This window comes from Thermobia domestica, chromosome 15 (assembly GCF_964235325.1).
Source record: "Thermobia domestica chromosome 15, izTheDome1.hap1.1, whole genome shotgun sequence".
Classification (NCBI taxonomy): Eukaryota; Metazoa; Arthropoda; class Insecta; order Zygentoma; family Lepismatidae; genus Thermobia; species Thermobia domestica.
The window spans coordinates 191,139,618-191,166,553 of record NC_137468.1 but is presented as its reverse complement, the minus strand read 5'-3'; the positions used below and the strand labels follow the sequence as shown (position 1 = coordinate 191,166,553).

General features: G+C 38.1%; 1 protein-coding gene across 1 annotated transcript in view; it reads right to left on the bottom strand.

Annotated features, from left to right (window-relative positions):
* LOC145671424 (ATP-dependent translocase ABCB1-like) overlaps window positions 1-26,936 on the bottom strand; it is a 190,824-nt gene that overhangs the window by 114,847 nt on the left and 49,041 nt on the right. The window contains exons 3-4 of the mRNA XM_081740597.1: window positions 25,047-25,184; window positions 10,907-11,301 (exon numbers count right to left, since the gene is read on the bottom strand). Of these exons, the coding sequence (XP_081596723.1) occupies window positions 10,907-11,301; window positions 25,047-25,184 (533 nt within the window). The remainder of the gene's footprint in view (window positions 1-10,906; window positions 11,302-25,046; window positions 25,185-26,936) is intronic.

Here is a 26,936-nt window from a genome sequence, read left to right as displayed (position 1 = left end):
ATTTTGACCCACTTCCGATGGCGCACAAAACGTGGGAATAGGCGCACAAAACGGCACAAAACGCGCACAAAACGATGCAAAAGAAACCATCTCGAAATTCATTGGTGGCGGAACAGTGGGTCACTTTTGCCCACCTTGCAGGCCCATTTTGAACCACTTCCGATGGCGCACAAAACGTGGGAATAGGCGCACAAAACGGCACAAAACGCGCACAAAACGATGCAAAAGAAACCATTTCGAAATTCATTGGTGGCGGAACAGTGGGTCACTTTTGCCCCACCTTGGAGGCCCATTTTGACCCACTTCCGATGGCGCACAAAACATGGGAATAGGCGCACAAAACGGCACAAAACGATGAAAAGAAACCATCTCGAAATTCATTGGTGGCGGATCAGTGGGTCACTTTTGCCCCACCTTGGAGGCCCATTTTGACCCACTTCCGATGGCGCACAAAACGAGGAAATAGGCGCACAAAACGGCACAAAACGATGCAAAAGAAACTATCTCGAAATTCGTTAGTGGCGGAACAGTGGGTCACTTTTCCCCACCTTGGAGGCCCATTTTGACCCACTTCCGATGGCGCACAAAACGTGGAAATAGGCGCACAAAACGGCACAAAACACGCACAAAACGATGTGATGGGAATGACCTCAAAATTCGTTGGTGGCGGAACAGCATTAACTTGTTCCGCCATATTTGGAGGCCCGTTTTGACCCACTTCGGGTGACGCACAAAACATGGGAATAGGCGCACAAAACGGCACAGAACACACACAAAACGATGTGATGGAAACGACCTCAAAATACGTTGATGGCGAAGCAGAATTAAGTTGTTCCCCCATTATCGTACGCCCATTTTGAACCACTTCCGGTGACGCAGATAACGTGTAAATAGGCGCATAAGACGGCACAAAACAGGAACAAAACGATGCGAAAGGAAGAAGCTCGAAAATTGATATTAGCAGAACAGTGGGTCATTTTTGTCCCCCTTGGAGGCCCATTTTGACCAACTTCCGATGGCGCACAAAACGCCACAAACACACACAAAGCGATGTGACGGAAACGACGTCAAAATTAGTTGGTGGCGGAACAGCATTAACTTGTTCCGCCATATTTGGAGGACCGTTTTGACCCACTTCCGATGGCGCACAAAACGTGGGAATAGGCGCATAAAACGGCACAAAACACGCACAAAACGATGTGATGGAAATGACCTCCAAATTCTTTGGTGGCAGAACTTTTTCCACCATATTTGTAGGCCCGTTTTGACCCACTTCCGATGGCGCACAAAACGTGGGAATAGACGCACAAAACGCGCACAAAACGATGCAAAAGAAACCATCTCGAAATTCATTGGTGGCGGAACAGTGGGTCACTTTTGCCCCACCTTGGAGGCCCATTTTGACCCACTTCCGATGGCGCACAAAACGTGGGAATAGGCGCACAAAACGGCACAAAACGCGCACAAAACGATGCAAAAGAAACCATCTCGAAATTCATTGGTGGCGGAACAGTGGGTCACTTTTGCCCACCTTGCAGGCCCATTTTGAACCACTTCCGATGGCGCACAAAACGTGGGAATAGGCGCACAAAACGGCACAAAACGCGCACAAAACGATGCAAAAGAAACCATTTCGAAATTCATTGGTGGCGGAACAGTGGGTCACTTTTGCCCCACCTTGGAGGCCCATTTTGACCCACTTCCGATGGCGCACAAAACGTGGGAATAGGCGCACAAAACGGCACAAAACGATGAAAAGAAACCATCTCGAAATTCATTGGTGGCGGATCAGTGGGTCACTTTTGCCCCACCTTGGAGGCCCATTTTGACCCACTTCCGATGGCGCACAAAACGAGGAAATAGGCGCACAAAACGGCACAAAACGATGCAAAAGAAACTATCTCGAAATTCGTTAGTGGCGGAACAGTGGGTCACTTTTCCCCACCTTGGAGGCCCATTTTGACCCACTTCCGATGGCGCACAAAACGTGGAAATAGGCGCACAAAACGGCACAAAACACGCACAAAACGATGTGATGGGAATGACCTCAAAATTCGTTGGTGGCGGAACAGCATTAACTTGTTCCGCCATATTTGGAGGCCCGTTTTGACCCACTTCGGGTGACGCACAAAACATGGGAATAGGCGCACAAAACGGCACAGAACACACACAAAACGATGTGATGGAAACGACCTCAAAATACGTTGATGGCGAAGCAGAATTAAGTTGTTCCCCCATTATCGTACGCCCATTTTGAACCACTTCCGGTGACGCAGATAACGTGTAAATAGGCGCATAAGACGGCACAAAACAGGAACAAAACGATGCGAAAGGAAGAAGCTCGAAAATTGATATTAGCAGAACAGTGGGTCATTTTTGTCCCCCTTGGAGGCCCATTTTGACCAACTTCCGATGGCGCACAAAACGCCACAAACACACACAAAGCGATGTGACGGAAACGACGTCAAAATTAGTTGGTGGCGGAACAGCATTAACTTGTTCCGCCATATTTGGAGGACCGTTTTGACCCACTTCCGATGGCGCACAAAACGTGGGAATAGGCGCATAAAACGGCACAAAACACGCACAAAACGATGTGATGGAAATGACCTCCAAATTCTTTGGTGGCAGAACTTTTTCCACCATATTTGTAGGCCCGTTTTGACCCACTTCCGATGGCGCACAAAACGTGGGAATAGACGCACAAAACGCGCACAAAACGATGCAAAAGAAACCATCTCGAAATTCATTGGTGGCGGAACAGTGGGTCACTTTTGCCCCACCTTGGAGGCCCATTTTGACCCACTTCCGATGGCGCACAAAACGTGGGAATAGGCGCACAAAACGGCACAAAACGCGCACAAAACGATGCAAAAGAAACCATCTCGAAATTCATTGGTGGCGGAACAGTGGGTCACTTTTGCCCACCTTGCAGGCCCATTTTGAACCACTTCCGATGGCGCACAAAACGTGGGAATAGGCGCACAAAACGGCACAAAACGCGCACAAAACGATGCAAAAGAAACCATTTCGAAATTCATTGGTGGCGGAACAGTGGGTCACTTTTGCCCCACCTTGGAGGCCCATTTTGACCCACTTCCGATGGCGCACAAAACATGGGAATAGGCGCACAAAACGGCACAAAACGATGAAAAGAAACCATCTCGAAATTCATTGGTGGCGGATCAGTGGGTCACTTTTGCCCCACCTTGGAGGCCCATTTTGACCCACTTCCGATGGCGCACAAAACGAGGAAATAGGCGCACAAAACGGCACAAAACGATGCAAAAGAAACTATCTCGAAATTCGTTAGTGGCGGAACAGTGGGTCACTTTTCCCCACCTTGGAGGCCCATTTTGACCCACTTCCGATGGCGCACAAAACGTGGAAATAGGCGCACAAAACGGCACAAAACACGCACAAAACGATGTGATGGGAATGACCTCAAAATTCGTTGGTGGCGGAACAGCATTAACTTGTTCCGCCATATTTGGAGGCCCGTTTTGACCCACTTCGGGTGGCGCACAAAACGTGGGAATAGGCGCAAAAAACGGCACAAAACGCGCACAAAACGAATCAGAAGAAACCATCTCGAAATTCATTGTTGGCGGAACAGTGGGTCACTTTTGCCCCACCTTGGAGGCCCATTTTGACCCACTTCCGATGGCGCACAAAACGGCACAAAACGCGCACAAAACGATGCAAAAGAAACCATCTCGAAATTCATTGGTGGCGGGACAGTGGGTCACTTTTGCCCCACCTTGGAGGCCCATTTTGACCCACTTCCGATGGCGCACAAAACGTGGGAATAGGCGCACAAAACTGCACAAAACGCGCACAAAACGATGCAAAAGAAACCATCTCGAAATTCATTGGTTGCGGAACAGTGGATCACTTTTGCCCCACTTTGGAGGCTCATTTTAACCCACTTCCGATGGCGCACAAAACGTGGAAATAGGCGCAGAAAACGGCACAAAACGCGCACAAAACGATGCAGAAGAAACCATCTCGAAATTCATTGGTGGCGGAACAGTGTGTCACTTTTGCCCCACCTTGGAAGCCCATTTTGACCCACTTCCGATGGCGCACAAAACGTGGGAATAGGCGCACAAAACGGCACAAAACGCGCACAAAACGATGCAAAAGAAACCATCTCGAAATTCGTTAGTGGCGGAACAGTGGGTCACTTTTGCCCCACCTTGGAGGCCCATTTTGACCCACTTCCGATGGCGCACAAAACGTGGGAATAGGCGCACAAAACGGCACAAAACGCGCACAAAACGATGCAAAAGAAACCATCTCGAAATTCATTGGTGGCGGAACAGTGGGTCACTTTTGCCCCACCTTGGAGGCCCATTTTGACCCACTTCCAATGGCGCACAAAACGTGGAAATAGGCGCACAAAACGGCACAAAACGCGCACAAAACGATGCAAAAGAAACCATCTTGAAATTCGTTAGTGGCGGAACAGTGGGTCACTGGCCCACCTTGGAAGTCCGTTTTGACCCACTTCCGGTGGCGCACAAAACGTGGGAATAGGCGCACAAAACGGCACAAAACGCGCACAAAACGAATCAGAAGAAACCATCTCGAAATTCATTGTTGGCGGAACAGTGGGTCACTTTTGCCCCACCTTGGAGGCCCATTTTGACCCACTTCCGATGGCGCACAAAACGTGGGAATAGGCGCACAAAACGGCACAAAACACGCACAAAACGATGTGATGGGAATGACCTCAAAATTCGTTGGTGGCGGAACAGCATTAACTTGTTCCGCCATATTTGGAGGCCCGTTTTGACCCACTTCCGGTGGCGCACAAAACGTGGGAATAGGGGCACAAATCGGCACAAAACGATGCAAAAGAAACCATCTTGAAATTCATTGGTGGCGGAACAAGTTAATGACGCCGCTAAGACGTATCTGGAACATCAAAAGTAGACCCCATCAGCATCAACACCTTCTGCCAACGTTCTTGAAGGCCGTGATTTCCATCGCTTTAGAACTTGGTAGGACGTGAAGCGTAGAAAGTATCAAGTGCATTTTGCACCTCTACTAGGGATTTAAACTGGATTTGAACTAAGATCTGAACTGGGATTGTCCAAGGAATAGAACAGGTGATAATCGGAATGTGCAATATCCGTGGAGTATGGCGGATGTAATATTGTTTTCCATTCAAGGCGTAGAATGGTGTCCCGGGTCATCCTAGCCACTAGGGGCTTAGCGTTGTCCAGTAACAGGAGGATTAAGAGTTTTGAGTTTTTCTTGAACACGGCTCAACAGCTGACAGTACACAGTTGCATTGATGCTCTGACCAGCTGGTAGCAGTTCTCGATGCACCATGCTGCGAGCAGTCCACCCACATAGGAGGACCTCCTTTTGGTGCAGTGCTGGTTTTGGGCTGTATTGGAACCGGTTCATGGGATGCTAACCAATGATGACGGCGCCGTGGAGCTTCATTCAGAACCCACTTCTCATCACATGTCAACACTCTGTCTAGAAATGACTCCTTCCTCAGACGAGACAGCAAAAAACACAGGTGCCTGCTCGCGTTGCCTTCTGGCCCGGAGTCAAATCATGTGGGACCCATCGACCCACCTTGTAGTACTTCCCAAGTTGATGGAGGTGTTGCCGAATGGTTTCACCACTCACACTGAATTGTAGTCCCAGTTCCTCACATGTCTGGCTACTGTTCGCATCAATTACTGCCTGAAGATCTTAATTTTGTGCATTTGTTGGTCTTCCGAGACATGGTGCGTCTTCGAGTGTTTCGTCACCGTCTTTAAACTTGTTAAACCACCACTGCATTGTCCGTGTAGTCACGACACCCTCACAAAAGGTCTGGCATATCTTCCACCCCGCTGCAGCGGCGTTTGACCCCAGTTTGAACTTGTACAGCATACACGCCCTTATGACGCTCTGTGGAGGTCCCATGTTCACTCTGTCTTTACGCGAGTTCACGGTGTAACTGAACTGCTACAACCAGATAGTATATTGGATATACCCACATCAACAACTGACCTTCGCCTTATCTCCATTCGCATTCAACTTACGGTGTGAGGGCCAATTTAACACAGAATTCCACAAAAAGCGACAGAACTTTTTTGGTTATCTTTATACAATTTCATACATCCGCTGTGAACTTTCTTATAGGGTACTGTTAACACTGACAACCAGTTTAATCTTAATTTTCATTAGCCTGTTAAAACTTGCATTTAATCTTCAAACTGGTCACTTTATTATAGCATTTGGTCGGAGTCCGTCACCGTAAAAGAAAGTGATATTTTCAGATCGGATCATATTATTTTGAAACATTAATTCTAAATTCATTAAGTAGGTCCATGCAATCAATCCATATATTAAAATGGCAGGTTTATATGTTTATGGTCAAGAAAGGTTCATATGTTTGTCGCCAATCTTTTGATAGTGATTTCTTGGGAACAATGGGCTCTAGAAAGATGCCGTTTTCACTGATCTATTGCAAATTTTGTGTAGATTGTTCAGTTCTAATTGAACATTAAAAAAATGGCCGTTACTTCTTTATTACATTTTTAGAAGTACACTGGAAGTGTTGAAATTTTTAAAAAGTAAAGCATCATATTCTATGAGTTATACATTCCAACACCATATATTTGTATACAGGGGTTGTATATATCTCAAGCATTTATTTATTTATTTATTTATTTCAGAAAACAACAGGCGGATGCCTAATTACAGTTTTCCATCATGATAATATAATTTAAAATACATATATGATAACAAAATAATACGATAGCAAAATACTTTAAAATACATATAACATGATCTACACCTTATTTATGTAGAGTAAAATTCTGTCTATAGCTAAAAATGTCTATCTCTGGGTGCTTTTCTGACATCTTATTATACAATAAACACATTTTTCTGACAGGCGATACATCCAATGCATTAGTCCTTTGCGCTGAGAGATGGAATATGCTATTATGGGGTCTGGTTGTTCTATGTGGGACGTGAAGTTTGATTTCTGATAGTAAATATTCTAAATCTACTGTACTATGAATTATTTTATGTAAGAAAGATAAAATGAAGTGAGTCCTCCTGCTTTCAAGTGATTGTAATGAATATTTGCTTCGAAGATCTTCATATTTCTCAAATTTCGGATATATCCCTGTTTCTTTATATGTTAAAAAGCGCACAAATTTATTTTGAATGTTTTCGATTTTACTTGTATATTTCTTACTATCAGAACCCCATGTTATCGCTGCATATTCCACCTTAGACCTTACATAGGCAATGTATAATGTTTTGAGGACATCGGTGTTAGAAAAATCACTTCCTAATCTCATAACAAAGCCAAGGTTCCTAAAGGCCTCACCAACTACTCTGTTGACATGAATATAAAATGATAGGTTTGACTGCAGAGTGACTCCAAGATCAGTTATATAATCCACTCTTTCAATTGGTGTTTGATTAATAGTATACACATTGCGGACATAGTTCATTTTCCTGGTGTATGATACTACTTTACATTTTTTAATATTTAACAGCAATTTGTTTGATTCACACCATTGGAAAATAGAATTTATGTCGCTTTGCAAAGAAATAGCGTCTAACTCCGTGGAGATACTACGATAGATTTTTAAATCGTCAGCAAACAATAGTTTGTGGGATGATGTTATTACAGGTGGTAAATCATTAACAAATAATATAAATAATAGAGGTCCTAAGTTTGATCCCTGAGGCACACCAGAGTCTACGACATATTCCTCAGTTAGAATATTTTTGTATCGAACGCGATGTTTGCGTTGGCAAAGAAAGGACGCTATAAATTGTTGAAGGTTTCGTGAAAAATTGAATGTCACAAGTTTGCTTAGAAGTATATCGTGATTAATTACGTCGAACGCCTTATGGCCAATGATGATGACAAACGACGGATAACCATTTCTCCAGTCTAAGATGAATCTTTGTTATATTGTTTGGAGTGTTTTGCCCAATGAACACCATATATCACTGACATTATAATTAATTGTGTATGTAATGTACTTCCTTATTACATACTGCATGCAAGAAGAAAGAAAACACTAATCGTAGCCCCTACATGAATTAGAAAGTCCAACCAAAAGTAGGATCTAATCTTGCAAACGATGGGAGACATTGTAAAAATAATCCAAAAAATCTCCCCTTTATGATTCCCCTTGCCAATTTTTATCAAGACATCTTTCACTTGTGTCTGTAAAGGAACATGTACATATGTTGTGAGGAATAACAAGGAGATTCAAGCTCATATGTGAATGATGTGCTGTGTAGAAAGCGTAAGTTCAGACAGTGTTATTATATATATATAAAAAAAAACTGTACAAAAATAACATTTCCTGCAGAAGTCTTGTCTTTTCTAGACTTAGTGCTTTGAAGTTATGCAACTGACAAGGTGTTATTGACGAGAATAAACTTTATATTGTACAAGGGTTCTTCACATCAGTAGATGTCATAAAAGGAAATGATATTGTAGACATACGTATCTGAATATGATTATCAAAATCCAGAAGCAATATACTGATTAAGTTAAAGCATAAGTTAAATAAATAAATTTGTAAAATAAACAAATAAATGAAAATGAATAAATTGGAAAATTATAAAATAAATATTTTTTAAATGGAAAAATTCTTCGTTAATTTTTACTATCCATTTAGCATTATATCCGCACGATAACAGTTGGAGATTACTATTGTTACGATACCACCAGGAATTGAGTTGAGATCAATGTCCCGTTCAACAGCGAGATTATATGAGACGTAGATCTACGGATTAACGTGGAATCCGAATCAAATGAGCTTCCGCCGGGAATCGAACCCGGGTTTCCCACGCCAAAGACACGTACGCTAACCACTTAGCCTCGAAGAAGCTCCCAACCAGGAATTGATGAAAGGAAAAAAAATATTGAAACAAACGCTTTTGTGAGTGTAGATTAACCACCGATTTTCACATCGGTTCTTGCTGAACACTGCAGGTAAAAAATCTACTAGTGAAGAATTTTGTGTGATAAAAGTGATACTTAAAAAAATGGCATAAAATGACTTTCAGGAAGAAAAAACAGAAAAATACAATTTGTAGGGATATCGACGATCTTCAGAGATAAAAAGTGAAAAACAATGGGAACTGATGTAGAAAATGAACACCTCTAAGAAGACGCCATTAAATCGCTGAGAAAATAAATTAAGTTCTAAAAATACATAAATTTTAATACATAAAGATCAGAAACGAGATAAAACATTCATTCTTCCTCATTTTCTTCACTTTCTCTCCACTCGCTGTTGTAATCAACATCAAGCACGATAAGTGGCCAGCACAGCTAATAAGGCCTGTTCTACACAATGGAATAAGTCCTAGGAATTCTGTTACAAGATTTCTTAGGGAAAAATGTTATGAAAGCTCTTACAGGAAATCTTGTCTTTTCGTGCCATAGACGTAGAGATTTTCCTTATCATAACGATTGACATTACCAGGTGCTGGTCCACAATACATCATGGTAAAAATTACGCCTACTGCAGATTAGGATATGTGTTCAGTACAAAATATTATAGAAATCCCATCTTTTATACAAAACCCACTCCTAGCAACTTCAGAAATTGTATTCTTTGGCGGGGAGAAAACAATTTTGTTTTCACTTTCTCTCACCTGATGTCGCTTAAGGTTAGTGTAAAGGGACAGTTTTTGCCGATAGATGTCTCTACAGTCTTCGTATCTCTCCCATGCAATTTTTACCTTTCACGAAAATTTACAATTTCTTTTACAAATTTCAACGTAGAGACTTCAAATTTTTAGAGAAGGAACTTCATAACCTATTAAAGGGAACAATCTGTGCCGATTTTTTATTTAGAATTTTCTTCATTGTTAAAACATTTCCATTGCTAAAGGTTTGGATATTCATTTCAACAACCAAGCCATTTCAACAATGAAGAAAATTCTAAATAAAAAATCGGCACGGATTATTGCTTTCGATAGATTATGAAGTTACTTTTCTAAAAATTTGAAGTCTGTAGGTTGAAATTTGTAACAGAAATCGTGAATTTTCGTGAAAGGTAAAAAATACATGGGAGATACGAAGATTGTACTGCCATCTATCGACAAAACTTGTCCCTTTAAACCAACCTTAAAACGAAATCTTAGAAGTTTCGTTCCGAAATAGAGTATCTTCTAAACAGGAGAAACGAGTGTCTCATAGGATCATTCAGAACATAGGAAATGACATGTGATCTGATGCCATACATGTTGACTCTAGGAAAACTCGTAAGAAAAACTGGTCTTCTCTGATAAGATACTCATTAACGTTCGAAAACATCTATGTAACATTTTAACCGCATAGATTGCTTTTCATTTTACCGGTTAGGAAAATTACGAACAATAAGTTCGAAATTATTTAAGATTATTCTTTTTACAAAACTGTATTCAAGTTATAAATTACCAGAACGTCGAAACACAACACGAACGTCGAACGTCGAAGTAAGAGAAAATAGTAACAAAATTTTAAAAGAACAAAGTAAACATTAATCGCCTTATGCAGAGTCGTTTTGACGAATGATTAGCATCATGCTAAAAGCCTGCTACCTGCAGGAAACATATGTTAGTCGAACTTTTTAGTATGGCACTAATCACGCGTCATTACGACTCTGAATAAGGCCCTAACAATTTAAAATATAAACGAAACACTGTGGTATTGTAGTCCTCGCAGATATAAAACTGATAACAAAAAATACTGTAAAATAAGAGAGCCAATTGATAAAATTTACTTTGTAATTGTACCAAACATTAATAGATTTATTTAAATTATATATATATATATATATATATATATATATATATATATATATATATATATATATATATATATATATATATATATATATATATATATATATAAAGTTAGGCCTACCTGTCTGTGAAGAAATCTTCTGGAATTGTCTCGGGTAAAGTGACGATAGGAGAAGTGACTGGTGACGTTATTTGTGCTTGATGAAGCTGCGGTTGGAAAGTAGACGAGAAGACTTCTGTTATTGTCGAGAGTAAACTTTGTATCGTGCTAGAATTTGTCACAATGGTAGACGTAAAAGGAAGTGATGTCACAGGCGTAGTCGAGTATGAAGCAGACTGAGAAGTAGTACTAAAATTCATGACATCACTTGGCGTTGTGTAAGGAAGTGATGTCCTAGGCGTAGTTGAATACCCAGAAGTGCTAGAATTCATTACGCTATCAGTCGTTGTGTAAGGGAAAGATGTTATAGGGATGGTTGGATATGATGAAGCATCAGACGTAGAGTTGGCGAATCCCTAGAAATAAAGATTTTGAAAACAAATAAGTGGATTGAAAAAGGAAATAAGTTTATATGAATATCCAAAAGATTACAGAGGTTACCGATCTATTGTGACGAAGTTACACACTTTGTGCAGTACCGCCAGGCGGGAAGAGAAGGTACCTTCCAGTCGTGTGGACACCTTGAACCATTGACTATGCGTAACAGGTGTGGTAAGTGCATATCGGGACAAATGCCGCCGAAAATAAGTGCTTATTGGGAGGGTTACATAACTGCCCTTTCCGAGGTAAACTACAGATATAGTGCATTATCAAACTGTGCAAGGAGCGTGGATTCACTGTCCAAAAATGGCATGTCAGGGTGTTGAAAGGAACAGGTAAGGCGAAACGTAGAATGATTCCTGTGGTGCAGAAACACGACAACCGCCGGCCTGCCGCTAGCTGCACACGAGCTAGAATTCGGAAGGCGGGGCTCTGGTCACCAGGAAGAATCCATCTGCACCGAGGAATGTCATGAACCGGCTACAGGCATCACTGAAGACCGTGTACACTATCATTAACCGTGATTTGAAGTTAGTAAAGCGACAGAAGGGGCGTGTTTATAAGCTCTTGCCAAAATACATTCAGGAACGTCACACTAACTGTCGAAAGCTGTATGGGCGATACCTGGCCGGTGAAAAGTTGAAGTTTGATGTAAAACTAGACGAGGAATATGTTTATCTGGATGACTGTCACAAGCCACGTGAAATTTTTATCGATCGACAGGTGCCAGGGACTCTCAAAGATGGTTCACTGAATGCAAGGAACCTTTTTACACAGGTTTCGTTATCATTGCTGGATACTCGTACCAGGGCAAGCTGACCATACATCGTGTAGCCAAAAAAACGAAGGTGAATTCGGAATATTATCAAGGCTAACGTCCTGACACCCGTTTATCGCCATGACATTCCCCATCTCTACGGGAGAAAGAATCTATGTGGGTGCTTTAAGATAAGGCGTCAAGTCACACATCTCACTCAACACGCCTCTTCCTCCAACAAATGGTGGCAGAAACAGAAATTCGTGCCATTCCATTCACAGGCATTCCAGTGAAGTCCCCTGATACCTCGCCGATGGACTTTTGTGCCTTCGGCATTCTGAAGCGGGCCTTGTCTCACAGGAGACTCCGCACTGTTGAATGGCTATGGTAGCGACATGGTTTCTCTTAAGGTAAATGTTGTTTGAAATCGTCACCATAGATCGGAAACAGCCTCTGTATTATTCTAGACTTAAGGTTCGTGAGGCATACTGCTTGACCCAATTTTTTGAGTAACCTGAAATATCTATATATTCAGATACAGTGTTCGAATTAACGGGGTGGGGTGGGTGTATGGTCTCAATAGAGTTTTCAGATATACTCTGACTTCAAGGAGGTCCAAAGTAGGCAGGAGGCAAGCCTTGACAACAATGGATATCCAATGCTTCGAAGGGAAGTCGGAAGTGGTAGGAACCGGTAGCATCATGCTTTTTTCTTTTCTTTCTTTCTTTCTTTCTTTTTTTTCGGAAAAATGTATGAGAGATGTACTTCATCACGGTATATTTCACGTTTTCTTCACTTACAAGCGTGAAAGAAACATTGCAGCATGCGTTCTCTCGAGTACCAGAGACCGTGATGAAGTAAATTTTGATAGCAGTGAATCGTGATCCTTAACACTTCCGGCATCGTGCCAAAGGATTCCGTGTTCACTGCTATCAAAATTTATCGTTTGCCTACTTTGGACCAATCATAAAGTCAGAGCATATCTCAAAATTCGGTTGATGGCATGTCTGGGAATTTCACCCTGTATGGAATACTCTGTACACCAATTGAACATTAATGAAATATGCATTTTTGGATTGCGTATGGGTGACTTCCTTTACGATGATAAGGACTACCACCCACAGTTTCTCAAATTCGAAATAGGACCTATTGAAATTTGGCTTTTTCGCGATTTTGAACAGCCCTAGCTCTGAAACTATGCACTTATCCCCATAGTACTATATGAACTTTTTCTCTTATTTTGATGTAAGGAATCACCTCTTACAGTTTGTGGGTATAGTTCATTAACTCTCTCTCTCTCTTTTTTTTTTTTTAGTGCGCGGCATTTTTAGAACACCCGATATGTGTATGTGTGTAACACAAGAACATCCATTCCCTTCGTCTGAAAGTTTAATTCGAACTAGGCCCGCAACCAGCCACAGAGGTTCTGGGGAGCCAAGAATATGTTACTAGAGCCAAGTCATTTAAAAATTCTCTTACAAATAGCTAAATTGTGTTTTTTGTATTAATAATAGCATTTTGTTAAGGTCTAGAGGGGCTACGAAAAGTTTAGGGGGCCAGGCCCCCACAACCCCGCTCTGGTTACGGGCCTGATTCGAACACTATTCAGATATGTACATAATGTGTATTTCAATACAAGACACACAATAAGATTATAATCTTTATCATATTATTAATATACAATAATTCATATTATTAATATACATATTATTAATATACAGAATTGGAAACACATGGATTACATCAAAAATACTTTTTGTAACATTTAGAATTTGACAAAAGCTATTTGTTGGATATATTAAACAAACCATATTAGGCCTATAGCTTATAATAATTGAAGTTCATTTCTCACGTAACATCTGAATAACATTTTTGATTAATCCTTTTCTTTGTCAGAAATGTGGTTCTTCGAGCAAAGTTGGAAACATCTTTGATTGAAAAAATACGCACTGATTAAGTGAAAATTTGTTGCTGAGATGTCTGTGATTGAATTGCTTGTTATTCGGGTTCTAAGTGAGTGTTGCTCTTAAGAGCCTGACATACTAAAAATGATACAAAGTTTACCATTTTTATTTTGCTTGTTTATTCATAAATGAAAGGAGATAATGAAATGCAACTTACTACAATCATAGATAATGTTGTTCTACAACAGAAAATATGAACCTAAAGAAGTTTCAGTGTTGCCATCCATAGTAATTAAAGTGTTGCCACAATAAGAATTTCCCTCCAAAATCTAAGTTAAGGCAGCGACTAGAGGAACGAACTCAACTGTATTTGATTACGTATCATGTTTTCTGGTATCCTGTGAACTACTTTTTACTTAACATTATTATTTAATTTTAATAACTGTATGTTAAAACTGTTTTATTACAAACTAAATACAACTATTATTTAAAGAGTAGTTCACAGGATAACAAACAACATATATATATATAAATATATAGGGTTCGTACCATTGATAAAAAAATGTTAGTACAATAAATATATAACAAATACATAACTAATAGAAAATACAAAAAAAAAACAGGACAATCAGTTGCAAACATACAAGTACTGAAAAATTTCATACATTATTTAAAAAAAATTAAAAAATAATTTACAGACCATCTTGAAACTCTCATGAAACACATCAAGAACATGGTGAAAATTATTAGCTGTTTCTATACTTTTGTGAAGACCTAGTTAAATATTTACTCATAAACGAAAAAAAAAATCATAATGTTTCTGTGAGAAATACTATCGATAAAAACTTCTCCAGAACAAAATCTCAGTGCAGAATTACATGAAAAATTTCAATTCAAAGAGCCGACACTTGTCAGAGAAAAGGGTAATATTAAGATCCACCCTTATGTCTGGCAAGCTCACCTCTCTAATTTCTTTAAATTTCATTTTAAGCAAACTAGGAATGAATTTTGAACTGATTCAATCGAGGAACTAAAATATCTTCCTTCACTATTCCAAATTACCGTACAATATTCAAGATGAGACTCGACATTACACATTATCAGTGGCGTATTTACGATTTTGTTTCAGAGGGGGACGCTTCGCTAACTTTAGTCCTGGAAATGTGAACATTCTGCAAGAAATTTCATTTACTTTAATATATTTATAGTAAATAAAATTTCGGGGGGCTTATACCCGACAGATCTCCCTTAAATATGCCACTACACATCATCATTATTATTATTATTATTATTATTATTATTATTATTATTATTATTATTATTTGCTGAACTACAAACAACAATCAGCCACAATAGCATATTGTCAGATTAAGAATTATACATTACTGTTTGTGAAAATTTCAACACCAAGAAGGAATAGCTAGATTTCGGATTTATGATTTAGATCCAACTCTGGATGGATACATAGAAGTTACCGTGATCGAGTGCTTCAGAAATACAAAATTGTGTAGTTATTATGCTGTTGGCTGTTATTTAAAGGAACAGAAACTGTGCAGTAAGTAACTGAGAATACGTTAATTATTTAACTATTATTATATAGGCAGAATTATCTGCTATATACATAAAAATAGTGTGCTGTGTTCAATGTAAACAAACCAAGTCCGGCGTGCAAGTGTTGCCAACCTACTTTAATATTCTGAGCACTTTCGAGATATCGAAGTTTCGACATGAGTTGTGGAGAATGTCAGAAACCTGTCCCTCGGCAAGAAGCATTAAGTAAAATTCAGTGCGGAATATGCTTTAACTTCTGGCACGCTAAATGTGTTTATTTAAAGGAAACGGATGTTGAGTATTTTAAAAATGAAAAACAGTTATGGTTTTGTCAAGTTTGTCAAAAGAAAAGGCGTTCTAGTATGCATAGTGATACATCCGAGTTAGTGTCTCCATCTCTCGCTAAAATCTATTCACTTCTTCAAAGTTTGAAAACTGAAATCGGGGAATTAAAGAAAAATAATAGTGAAAGGGGAAAAGAGCTAGGGAAATCTTTGGATCTCGCGCACGAAAAGCTTGATGAGACCATGGTGACAATCAAAAAGCAATGCGAGAAAATAAGTGAGTGTACTAAAGTAATAGAGCAGTTGAAAGATGAAAATTTGCAGCTTAAAACACAACTAAAAGATACTCAAAGTGAAGTAGAAGAACTTGAACAATACGGTAGAAGAAATGTAATTGAAATATACGGTATACCGAAAAAGCAGAATGAAGACACGTATGAAATTGTAAAGCATATTGGTAGGGTATTAGATGTAGATATTAAGCGTGAATCAATTGATGTCTGTCATAGGCTTAAAAAACTCCCTCATCAAACAGCTGGAGGTATTATTGTCAAGTTTATAAGAAGGGAAGATAAAGATAAATTCCTTGCGAGGAGAAAAGTAAAACGTAACTTGAATATAAATCAATTGGGTTATATGAGCGAAGGTATAGTTTATATTAATCAAAGTCTAACTACCTATCGTATAAAGATTTTTGGACATGCTAGGAAAGTGAAACGGGAAAAGAATTATGCTTATTTATGGGTTGACAATATTGGGCGAATTCTTCTGAGAAAAAATCAGGGGGGTTCTGTAATTCAATTAAAAACTATGGAATATATCGTAGCATTGTCATAAGTCATGGAACTGAGAAAATCTTTGAACATATGTTAAAGTCATGTATACGGATAAGATAAATAAATTAAATATATATTATCAAAATGTTAGGGGTTTAAGAACGAAAACATGATTTATATTTAAGTACTATAGAGTGTGACTTTGATGTAATTATTATGACAGAAACTTGGCTTCAAAGTGACATTATTGATTCTGAAATATTTCACAGTAATTATAAAACATTTAGAAAGGATGGAGTAGGCAAAAGAGGTGGTGGAGTACTTATAGCAGTTAAAAATCATTTGGTTACAACCAATATAAAAATAGAAAATGATCTTGAGAACTTATGTGTTAAGGTCAATGCATATGGCAAAACTCTTTATATAGTAACTTATATTACGCCTGGTTCACTTTTAAGCCATTATTCAGATTTTTATAAAATATTTGAAGAAAATTGTTCTTTAACGGGAAATAACATCTTGGTAGCTGGTGACTTTAATATGCCATTAATTAGTGGTACGGATTATGATCTTTTGAATGGGGATATATACTGTAGATCTTTTGCTAATTTTATAAGTTTACATAATATGTTCTCTTTAAATAATATAAAAAACTGTAATTCTAGAATATTAGATTTAGTCGTTAGTAATATTGGAAATGATATTTTCGTACAAAGATGCAAATTACCACTTATAAAAGAAGATTTGCATCATCCTGCACTAGAAATAATTATTCCATTCAGGGATCATGGCCGTATGCTGAAAGATGAAGTAAACTTTATTTTCAATTTTCATAAAGCTGATTTTTTAAAAATGTATCAATTAATTCGAGATAAAGATTGGACTATCTTAAGACAATTTGACAACATTGAAGATGCAACAGAAACTTTTTATACGATAATGTGTGAAATAATTACTAATACAGTACCTAAAATACGAGAAGTATCCATGTTGGTTTACCAAAGAGATAATCGGTATGTTAAAATTAAAGGAGTATTATAGAAAACATATGAAAGGCTCTGCATATAATAGTGATATGTATAAAATAATGAGAAGGGATTCAAAGAAAATGATACGTAAAGCGTATGAATACTATGTTAAAGAAAGTGAGAAGGAAATTAAAGAAAATATAAGGTCATTTTGGTCTTTTTTAAAAGGTAAAAGAAATAGCAGTAATTCTAGTAATAATGTTATGACGTTGAATGGTGCTGTATTGGATACAAACAAGCAAGTAGCTGATGGTTTCGCAACTTATTTCCGATCGGTATATGATGAAAATGTAGCATCATATAACTGTTCTGACCCAATGCAAATGTAAGTAAGTAATACTTTGATAATGAATAAAATCTCAGATGAGGAATATAAGAGAGCCACTAAAAAATTAAAAGCCAAGGGAGCATGTGGACCGAACGGAATTCCTCCATATCTGATAAAAGCATGTTTAGAAATTTTACATGAGCCATTGATTACATTATTTAACAGTACTTAAAACACAAACATTTCCCAATATTTGGAAAACAACTAGGGTATCACCAATTTTTAAAAGTGGGGATAATAGTAAAGTAGAAAATTATCGACCAATAACCATAGTTTGTGCACCGGTGAAACTTCTTGAACAAATATTATATGATCGTATTTTCAATCACATAAAAAGCTACATTTGTGAAAATCAACATGGATTCTATCCTGGTCGCTCAACAGTAACAAACTTACTTCATTTTACCCAATTTGTTCACGGAGTACCACAAGGCTCAAACTTGGAGCCCTTATTATTCCTACTCTTTATAAATGATCTGCCAAGGTATGTTAAGAACTCAAAATGTTAAGTTGTATAAAGAAATACAAACGAATTCTGATATATTAAAACTACAAGAAGATTTAAATAACATATATACATGGAGTATAATAAATAAATTAAATTTTAACATAAAAAAATGTAAGTTTATGATATTTACAAAACAAAGAACTGTAACTGAAATTCTGTCATATTCAATAGGAAATCAATATCTGGAGCGTATATTTACATATAGGGACTTGGGAGTTACATTTAGCAGCGAAATGTCTTTTAATAAACACATTTCATTGATCACACGAGATGCCTTCAAGCAATTGGGGTTTGTAATCAGAAGTACTAAAATGTTTACGAACGTAAATGTCATTGCAACTCTTTTTAAAACTCCAGTACTGCCAAAATTGGAATATGCGTCAGTGATCTGGGCAGCTAAATGTAAAACTCAAGAAAACCAGATAGAAGCAATACAAAAAAAGATTCTTAAGGTACTTATATTATAAGAAAACAGGACAGTCTGCTCTGGTAAATAGAATATCTTACTCTAATTTGTTAAGTGAATTTAATTATGTTAAACTTTCTGCTAGATGTATCATTGCACAAGAAATATGTCTACACAAAATAGTAAATGGCATATTTGATAATAGTGAATTTTTACAATACATTAAATTTAATATCAGTGACAGAACGTTAAGAACAAGAAATCTGTTGTGGTATAAAACATCCAAAACAAATACATACAATAATTCACTATTGGTCAGAATGTGTAAGCTGTATAATAATATAGCACAAAGTGTAGAAGAATTTGACCTTAATCTTAACCAGCAAGCGTTTATAAAATTAATCAAAAATAAATTTTTACTGAATAATAGTACAGGATAAAATAAATATAGGTGTAATTATAGACTTTATCTATGTATTGATGTCTTCTTGCTTGCAGGTATATGTGCGTGCACTTATATGTGTATGTATTCATATAAAACATATATAGCTGTAGGGTATGTACTTCAATATGTGTATCTGGAAATATTCAGAAGCATAAACCATAACTGTTGTTTAAAGCGATATCTATCTAACTTTGTGTATCTGAGAAGAATGTTTCTTGCCATTTTTGTGTTTTTTTTTTAATATTTTTATTTTCATTTTTTCTTTTTAATACTATCTTTTTTCTTTTCTAATTTTTATGACTTACTAATCTAGTAATTGTTCCTTTAATGTATGTAATAGATTGTAAGAGCCTTCTGTAAATGGAGATTTTTTTCTCTGTTGAAGGTGAATAAATAAATAAATAAATTTCTGGGCTTTCTGCATCTAAAGCCATTTAGCCCGTCACGGTTTGAGGGATGACGTCCCTCTGCGATCATAATATCCGGGAAAAAGAAAGGAAGCAAGCAGCCTGGGACCTATAAGTTAGGTACCACTCCGGCATTTGGCTGGTGTAAATGAGGAAAACTCAGGAAAACCTCATTCAGGGTGGCTGGCATGGAAAAGCATTTTACACTTTTGCGACCGAATGCCCTCAACGGGAATCGAACCCGGGATCGCTCGCAGCGAAGGCGAGAGCGTCATCAAGGAATAGCTAGGATTCGTTTAGTCAAAGATTTATACTGCAGGGCATGATATACTAACGATTATAATTTCAGCGGACGGGAACATGGTTGACCCCAGCAGCGTCCTCGGTTTGATAAACAGAGTATTAACGTAAAAGAGCAATTTACGTAGGAAGCGTGGACAAACAGAAAAGGTGTCAACAAGTGCCGTTCATTTTATTTCAGTAGGTCTTGATAGTCTTTCTTGCTTTTCAGAAAGAACTTAGGAACCATTAGTCTATTGAATATACTAAAAGAATTATAAAAAGAATATGAGATATTAGTGCCGAATAGTGATGAACGCAAGAGTCTTGGTCTTGCAGTTTGTGCAAGATTCTTGCATGCAAGACCAAGACCAGAAATCCCAATGCAAGACCAAGAACAAGATCAAGGGATGCAAGACTAAGACCAAGACTCTTGCGCAAGTACCAGTACTACTCGATTATATATATATATATATATATATATATATATATATATATATATATATATATATATATATATATATATATATATATATATATATATATATATATAAACGGGAAAAAGTCATTACATCTTTCACTTGAATTTCTTGGCTTCAGTAAAAATGTTATTTGGAGCAAATATGTTCTCAGTAGTTTATGCAATCCGTGTGAGTTGATCTGCTCCTATAACATATAGCTACAGTATGTCGTTCTCTGAATCGGTTGTTCCCGTTTTCTGTAGTTATTTCAAGCCACACAGCTATCATTCTAATCAAAGCTTGTTGCATACAAAGAAATGTGTCATTGGTGCAGCGCCGTGCCGTGAGGGGAGGGCGATCGGAGTTGCGGCCTCGGGCGCCGGAGTAAGGGGGAACAAAATTCGGGAGGAAAAAAGAAAAGAAAGAAAAAACAGAGGAAAAATTACTTGGAATATTTTAGATCAACAGCAGTATTTTTTAAATCTAATATTTAATTTGACCAGGGTCAGATTTATACTTTTTGCGTTCCTAGACACTTGCTAAAAGCGTCCCATCCTTCTATTTACACCCGAATCACTGGGGAAGGGAAACTTGCCTCATTACTATTCTTGAGGAAGATTTTGATGTGAGCATTTAATCATTTCTACTACACCAGAATCATTTACTGACGATAATGTGCCATACGAAGATCTGGGATTTATTGCACATTATGTTGTATAAAGTAATAAAAAGTGCTCAAAATCAAGGAAAAGCAGGGTTTATTTTTGAAAATTTTCCTATGTTTTGCGGCAACTATGGTGGAACTTCGCGGCTCGTCTGTCGACCTGACTGATATTCATATGTACGGGGGCGCCTTCGTATGCTCTCGCCCTGGGCGCCAATTTTCTACGCCTTGGCATTGCATTGGCGCTGTATTACGATGCATTCCTGCGTTTCTAAACAATGAGGATTACTTGTTAGGAAATTAGACACTAGTTTACAGGTGTGTGTTATCTGGAGTCAACTTAAACCTTTGACCTTGGAGCTGGCAAAGTTTGTCAGCTCGTTCTGAGATAAATATAGCAAAAGAGGGATTTGTTTTTCACCCTTCAGCAGCTTTGCTTCGGGCAGTCTGCTAATAAAACGCCACTGAACTCCAGTAAGGAACTGAATGCGAAATTGAAGGAGCCTTTCTCATTGAGTACTGAACAAACATACTACTTCTCTTTAGCTTCGAAACAAGTGCATTAATTTTTTTAAAAAATTAACATCTTTGATTTTAATTCTCGTGGTTTTCCCGTTTCCTCCCACTTTCTTCATTCGACCATTTCATTCACTTATCATCGTCGTCTCCCTTAGCCTCGGTGCATAATCGTGGGACGTTAAACTAGATATTTCATTTTATTTCCAAACATATTAGTGGTGTTTTTTTCTTACAAAACTCTGTAATTCCGTGCACCGTAGATGCCGACTACATGGGTATGGCCTTGGCTCCGAGACTCAAGCATCCGTTGGAAATTTTTAATGTGTGCTCATAAAATTAATATCGAAAAACATTTTCATAACATTGAAAAAAACCTTAATGCATATGACCGCAAGCTTGATTTCATGGCTGAATGCTTATACGTTGAATAATTGTTTATCAATATAACTTTTGCCCTGCTTAGGTACAGCACATCGAGTCTTGAGCGATATAATATTATACAACAATAAAAAATCCATATTCACACGTGAGAATGATTTTGTACAGTTATTTCAAATAACTTGGAGTTTGAGTCCGTTATTTTGTATTTCTAATATAGGTCAAAAGCAGTGGCGTATTTAGGATTTTGTTTCGGGGGGCTACGAACAACACGTGAAAAAGCACTATAATTTTCCTTTAGGGTGTCCACAAATTTTAATAAAATTCTCCATATAACAAATTCTCCATATAACATCCTTATTCTAAATTTTTAAGAGATTTGATTATAATCATTATTATTTTAATTTTTATCTCCCTTTTTTTCTTGGTAAACATATCATCATCACAGCTATTCTGCCATTATTGGCCAGTTACTTGCTGCAACTGAGAAACTTCGATATACGGTGATCCTCAGCTAGTCTCTTCGTCTTGACGTAGCAATTTTCTTTTTTAATACATTCCTTCAATTACGGTCTCCTTCACTCCCTCTCTTTCCTTCCACCATACCCTCATAATACAGTTCCTCCTCAGCCAACGTCCTAAACAGTTTCTCTTAATTACATCTGAAATTCTTAATTTCTCCCCTACTGCTTCTATTTCTACTGCTACTATTCGTTTTCCCTTTAACCCAGCTTATTCTATCTTTTTTTTTCCATGCCCACCTTTCGAAAGCCTCCAGATTTTTTCATCATTTTGCGAAATGCCCCATAGAATACATATTGGAATTAATAAAACAAAATCTCAATATTTAATTGGAAGTTTGTTCAATACAAAGCCTGGCTAATCGCGGTTTAAAAAAATTCCGCTTTTAGAGTGTATGCAACTCATGGTATTTTAGTAATCTCTGCCATTTTGATTTTCTTTCACGTGTCTTAGGGGTAATCTCCCCAGTTTGGGAATAATTGGAGTATTGGATCTGTTTAAAAAATATAAAAAGATCACGTAGTAGTGAAGCGTGGGCACCCATTGAAACAAATAAAGGCCATCGCTTATGGTGTACACTATCATCATCCTTACACAAAGGTAAACTATATTTCATTTAGAAACATACATAGTATTTCCGTTATTATTGGCGCATTGTAGAATTGATTATTCCTTACATCTAGAGTAAAATTTGCCTATGAAAAGCATAAGATTTCTTAAAAGCAAGACTTGCAAGACTCTTGCAAGCAAGACCAAGACCAAGACCACCCTAGTCTTGGTCTTGGTCTTGCATTTGCTCATCACTAGTGCCGAAGCCTGTGCACCCATTCAGAATATTAAAGTTTAGCGCCTATGATCGGGAGTAGTAGCGGATTTTTATCACTTTTGATTTTAGGAGAGAATTAAGAATCGAGAAGAAACATATTCTTGTGACGCTTAATCGACTACAGCAAATCAGTTTTTGCTGTCTATGACTATTTTTGCTCTACAAGAATCAACGTTAAAACCAGAAATTGTTAATTTATACCACTTTCGGTTTGAACATCTTCATCGCGTCCGGTTTTTCAAATTTTTGACCACCCTGGCTAAAATTTAAGATGATTCATTAATTAGTTCTTGAGGCTTTTTCTCCGGACGGACAAACACCTGCACACAGACACACAGGGTACATATACAGGGTGTCACAAAAATTGTCAGAATACTTTGGGAATAAATTCCTAACATCAAAGTTTTTTTTAAAAAAATGTACATATGGACCTGTGGTCGGAAGTACATACTTTTGTAGTTATAAGGTGCCGAAAACATGAAATTAACTTTAAAGGTCTATAGGGCTAGTTCTACTACTACAGGGGTCAAGAAATCATTGAGGCACTAGTATGTGAACTGTCCAAATATACATCTTTCAGAACCTCCGGTATTTGCACAATCATTTTTAGAGATTCTGTTTGGGAGCAGTTGATAACTCTCCACCTACGTCTCCGAAAATTGGTGTGCAAGTACTGGAGCATTCTTAAACATAGATGTTTGGATAGTTCACATACCAGTTCCTCAGTGATGTCTTGACCCGACTACAATAGGCTCCATAGTAATGGAGCTATAAACTTTTAAAGTTCATTTGTTTCACGTTTTCGGCACCCTAAGGCTAGTTTTAGACGGAAGCATTTATCGTAGCATTTCTCGTAGCAGATGTGCTGCCAAAAATGTCATATAATATTCTATGGCATCAAAAGTATATGTTGTTTTTAAACGGTAGCATTTTGATAAGCATCTGTCGTGACGTAGCAAACAAATCACTGGAGAAGAGCGCAATTATGGCTCCGAAATTAAGTGTGAGGTACCTAAAGCTATAGTAATTGTAACAACAGTTCTCGCCGGTCATATTAAAAAACTAAAATCACAAAGACGTAAGTGGGCAAAGAGCATTCCTAGTCCAATTCATTTTTCTTTACTACAATTCAATTTCCCACACAAAACAAAGAGCATGGATATTTGACACAAAATCTTTCGCGTCCTTTTAACACACCACGGCGCTGCAATCGGACCAGAAATGCTGGGGAAAATGCTACCGTACGAAATAGAGCAGGTTCTATCGACTAGAAGTGCTATAGGATATGCCATGGCATGGGAAATGCTATAGCATTTGCTACTTTACAAGATAGGATATCGATGATACGATTTTTGCTACAAGAAATGCTACGATAAATGCTTCCGTCTAAAACTAGCCTAAAACTCCGAAACTATCCACTTTTGAGCACAGGTCCATATGAACTTTTTTTCTTATTTTCATGTGAGAAATCTGTTCCCAAAATATTGAGAAACATTTTTGTAACACCCTGTATAAAGGGAATTTAGTAAACTAAACTCGTTAAAGATAACAGTATTTTCTATATTGTAGAATAGCTACTAATGTGTGTCAATAAAAATTATTATTACTCATGCAAAAAATCCGACTTTATATAGTATTATGCTACGAAAAATACAACACTCTATATTATAAAATTACCTGTGTCGCTTGTGTAATAAATGTATTGGTCATTTGTCCAAATACGAAAGCCATCACTGGAAATCCAGCTCCTGTCAGAATTGCAAAGAATGCTCCTAACATCATCAAGATGGCGTCCGCTTTCTTAGCATATCGGAACTGAAAAGAAAATAAAGAGTTCCAATATATTGATAATAGACAAATCATAATCAATGCATTATATCATATTTCACACTTTGGAACTTTTGGGGCCCTATGCAGAGTCGAAATGACGCACTATTAGTGTCATACTAACGAGTTTGATTAGCATATGTTTCTTGCAGTAGTCACTCTTTTAGTATAATGCTAATCAGACGTCAAAACGACTCTGCATAAGGCGGTTGAAGTTTAAAATAAAGCTCTGTGTTATTAATTTTCTTTTTTTAAAAAAAAGCGTAGTTCCCAAAAAGTAGCCCGTGGAGTCCAAAAGGGTCTTCTAAATATTTCTTTCTACTTTCTTTTTTGCGTTTAACTTTCCACGATTATGAACCGAGGCTAAGGGAGATGGTGATAATAAGATAGATTATAATGGTGGAATGATGAAAATGGAAGAAAACGGTAGAACCACGAGAAAACTCGTATGAGCAGTGTTTGTTCAACACAAAGCTCACTTGGCGGAAACTTCTTCTTTTTTTTCTGTCCTCAACCAGGGCTGGTAGGCAACATGAAAATTTTAAAACTTTTCTCTTCCTTGGGAGATTTCTACAGGGTGCGGCACGTAAAACCGGCCCGTCGTAATATTCTGGTATATTGTGTTTTTGGCAACACTTAAATAATCTACCTTCCTACCAAGAGATGGCGTGTAGAGGTCGGGTCGACTTACGTGACCTGCAGCAGTCACGTGTAGCCGCAGCCAGTGAAACTTGTCGAAACCAGTTGAGAAAAAGGCCTCGTTGTGTTAAGTCGGGTGAGTGTCAGTGTGTGATAATGCCATATTCGATACCCGAGCGTGTTGCCATTGTTGAAGGGTTCATTCTCACTGGATCTTTTGTGAAAACAAAGAATTTGTTTCGGGAGAAATTTCCAGGACGTTCTGTGCCAGCAAAAAGCACCATTCAGGAATTGATTGAAAAATGACGGCGTACAGGATCGGTTCAAAATGCTCCCAGGAATAGACGACCATCTGTCTGCACACCTGAATTAAACATGCAGGTGGAGGAGATAATGACAAGAAGTCCTCGAAAGTCAACCAGGAGATTGAGTCAACAGGTTCATGCGAGTGAGAGAAGTTGCAGACGTGTTTTAAGGAGACTGAAGTTAAAACCGTGCCGGATAAGTGTTGTGCAAGAACTGAAGGAGCCTGACCTGTAGAAGAGGGTGCCTCCTCGGTCACCAGACTTGTCCACGTGTGACTTTTACTTATGGGGACTGTTAAAGGGAAGAGTATACGAAACAAATCCACACACAATTGAAGAACTCAAGACCAGGATCCAGGATATCACCAATAGCATTACAACACAAGAACTGACAAGGGTATATATGAATCTCCTCAATCGTGCTCACATGTGTGTTGAAGTGGGCGGAGGACACTTTCAGCACCTGCTGTGAAGGCTGCTGTGAAGGTGAGTAGTCATATTCAATACATTACATTTCATTTATGTGTTGTAGTTAATCATATTCAATACATTATATTTCATTTTATGTGTTCACTTTACGGGCCGGTTTTACGTGCCGCACCCTGTACCTTGTGGTGGTGGTGGTGAGGTGGGGGCTTGCGTGCTCCAATGATCCCAAGAGCTATGCCGAAGATAGCTTCGCTATCAGAGGGCTTCCCATACCGAACAGGTCTTTAGGGGTAGGAACCAAACGAAGAGATATATTATGAGTCGCGAATACGCATACACAATTTGATGTACGCGTGCATATAATGTT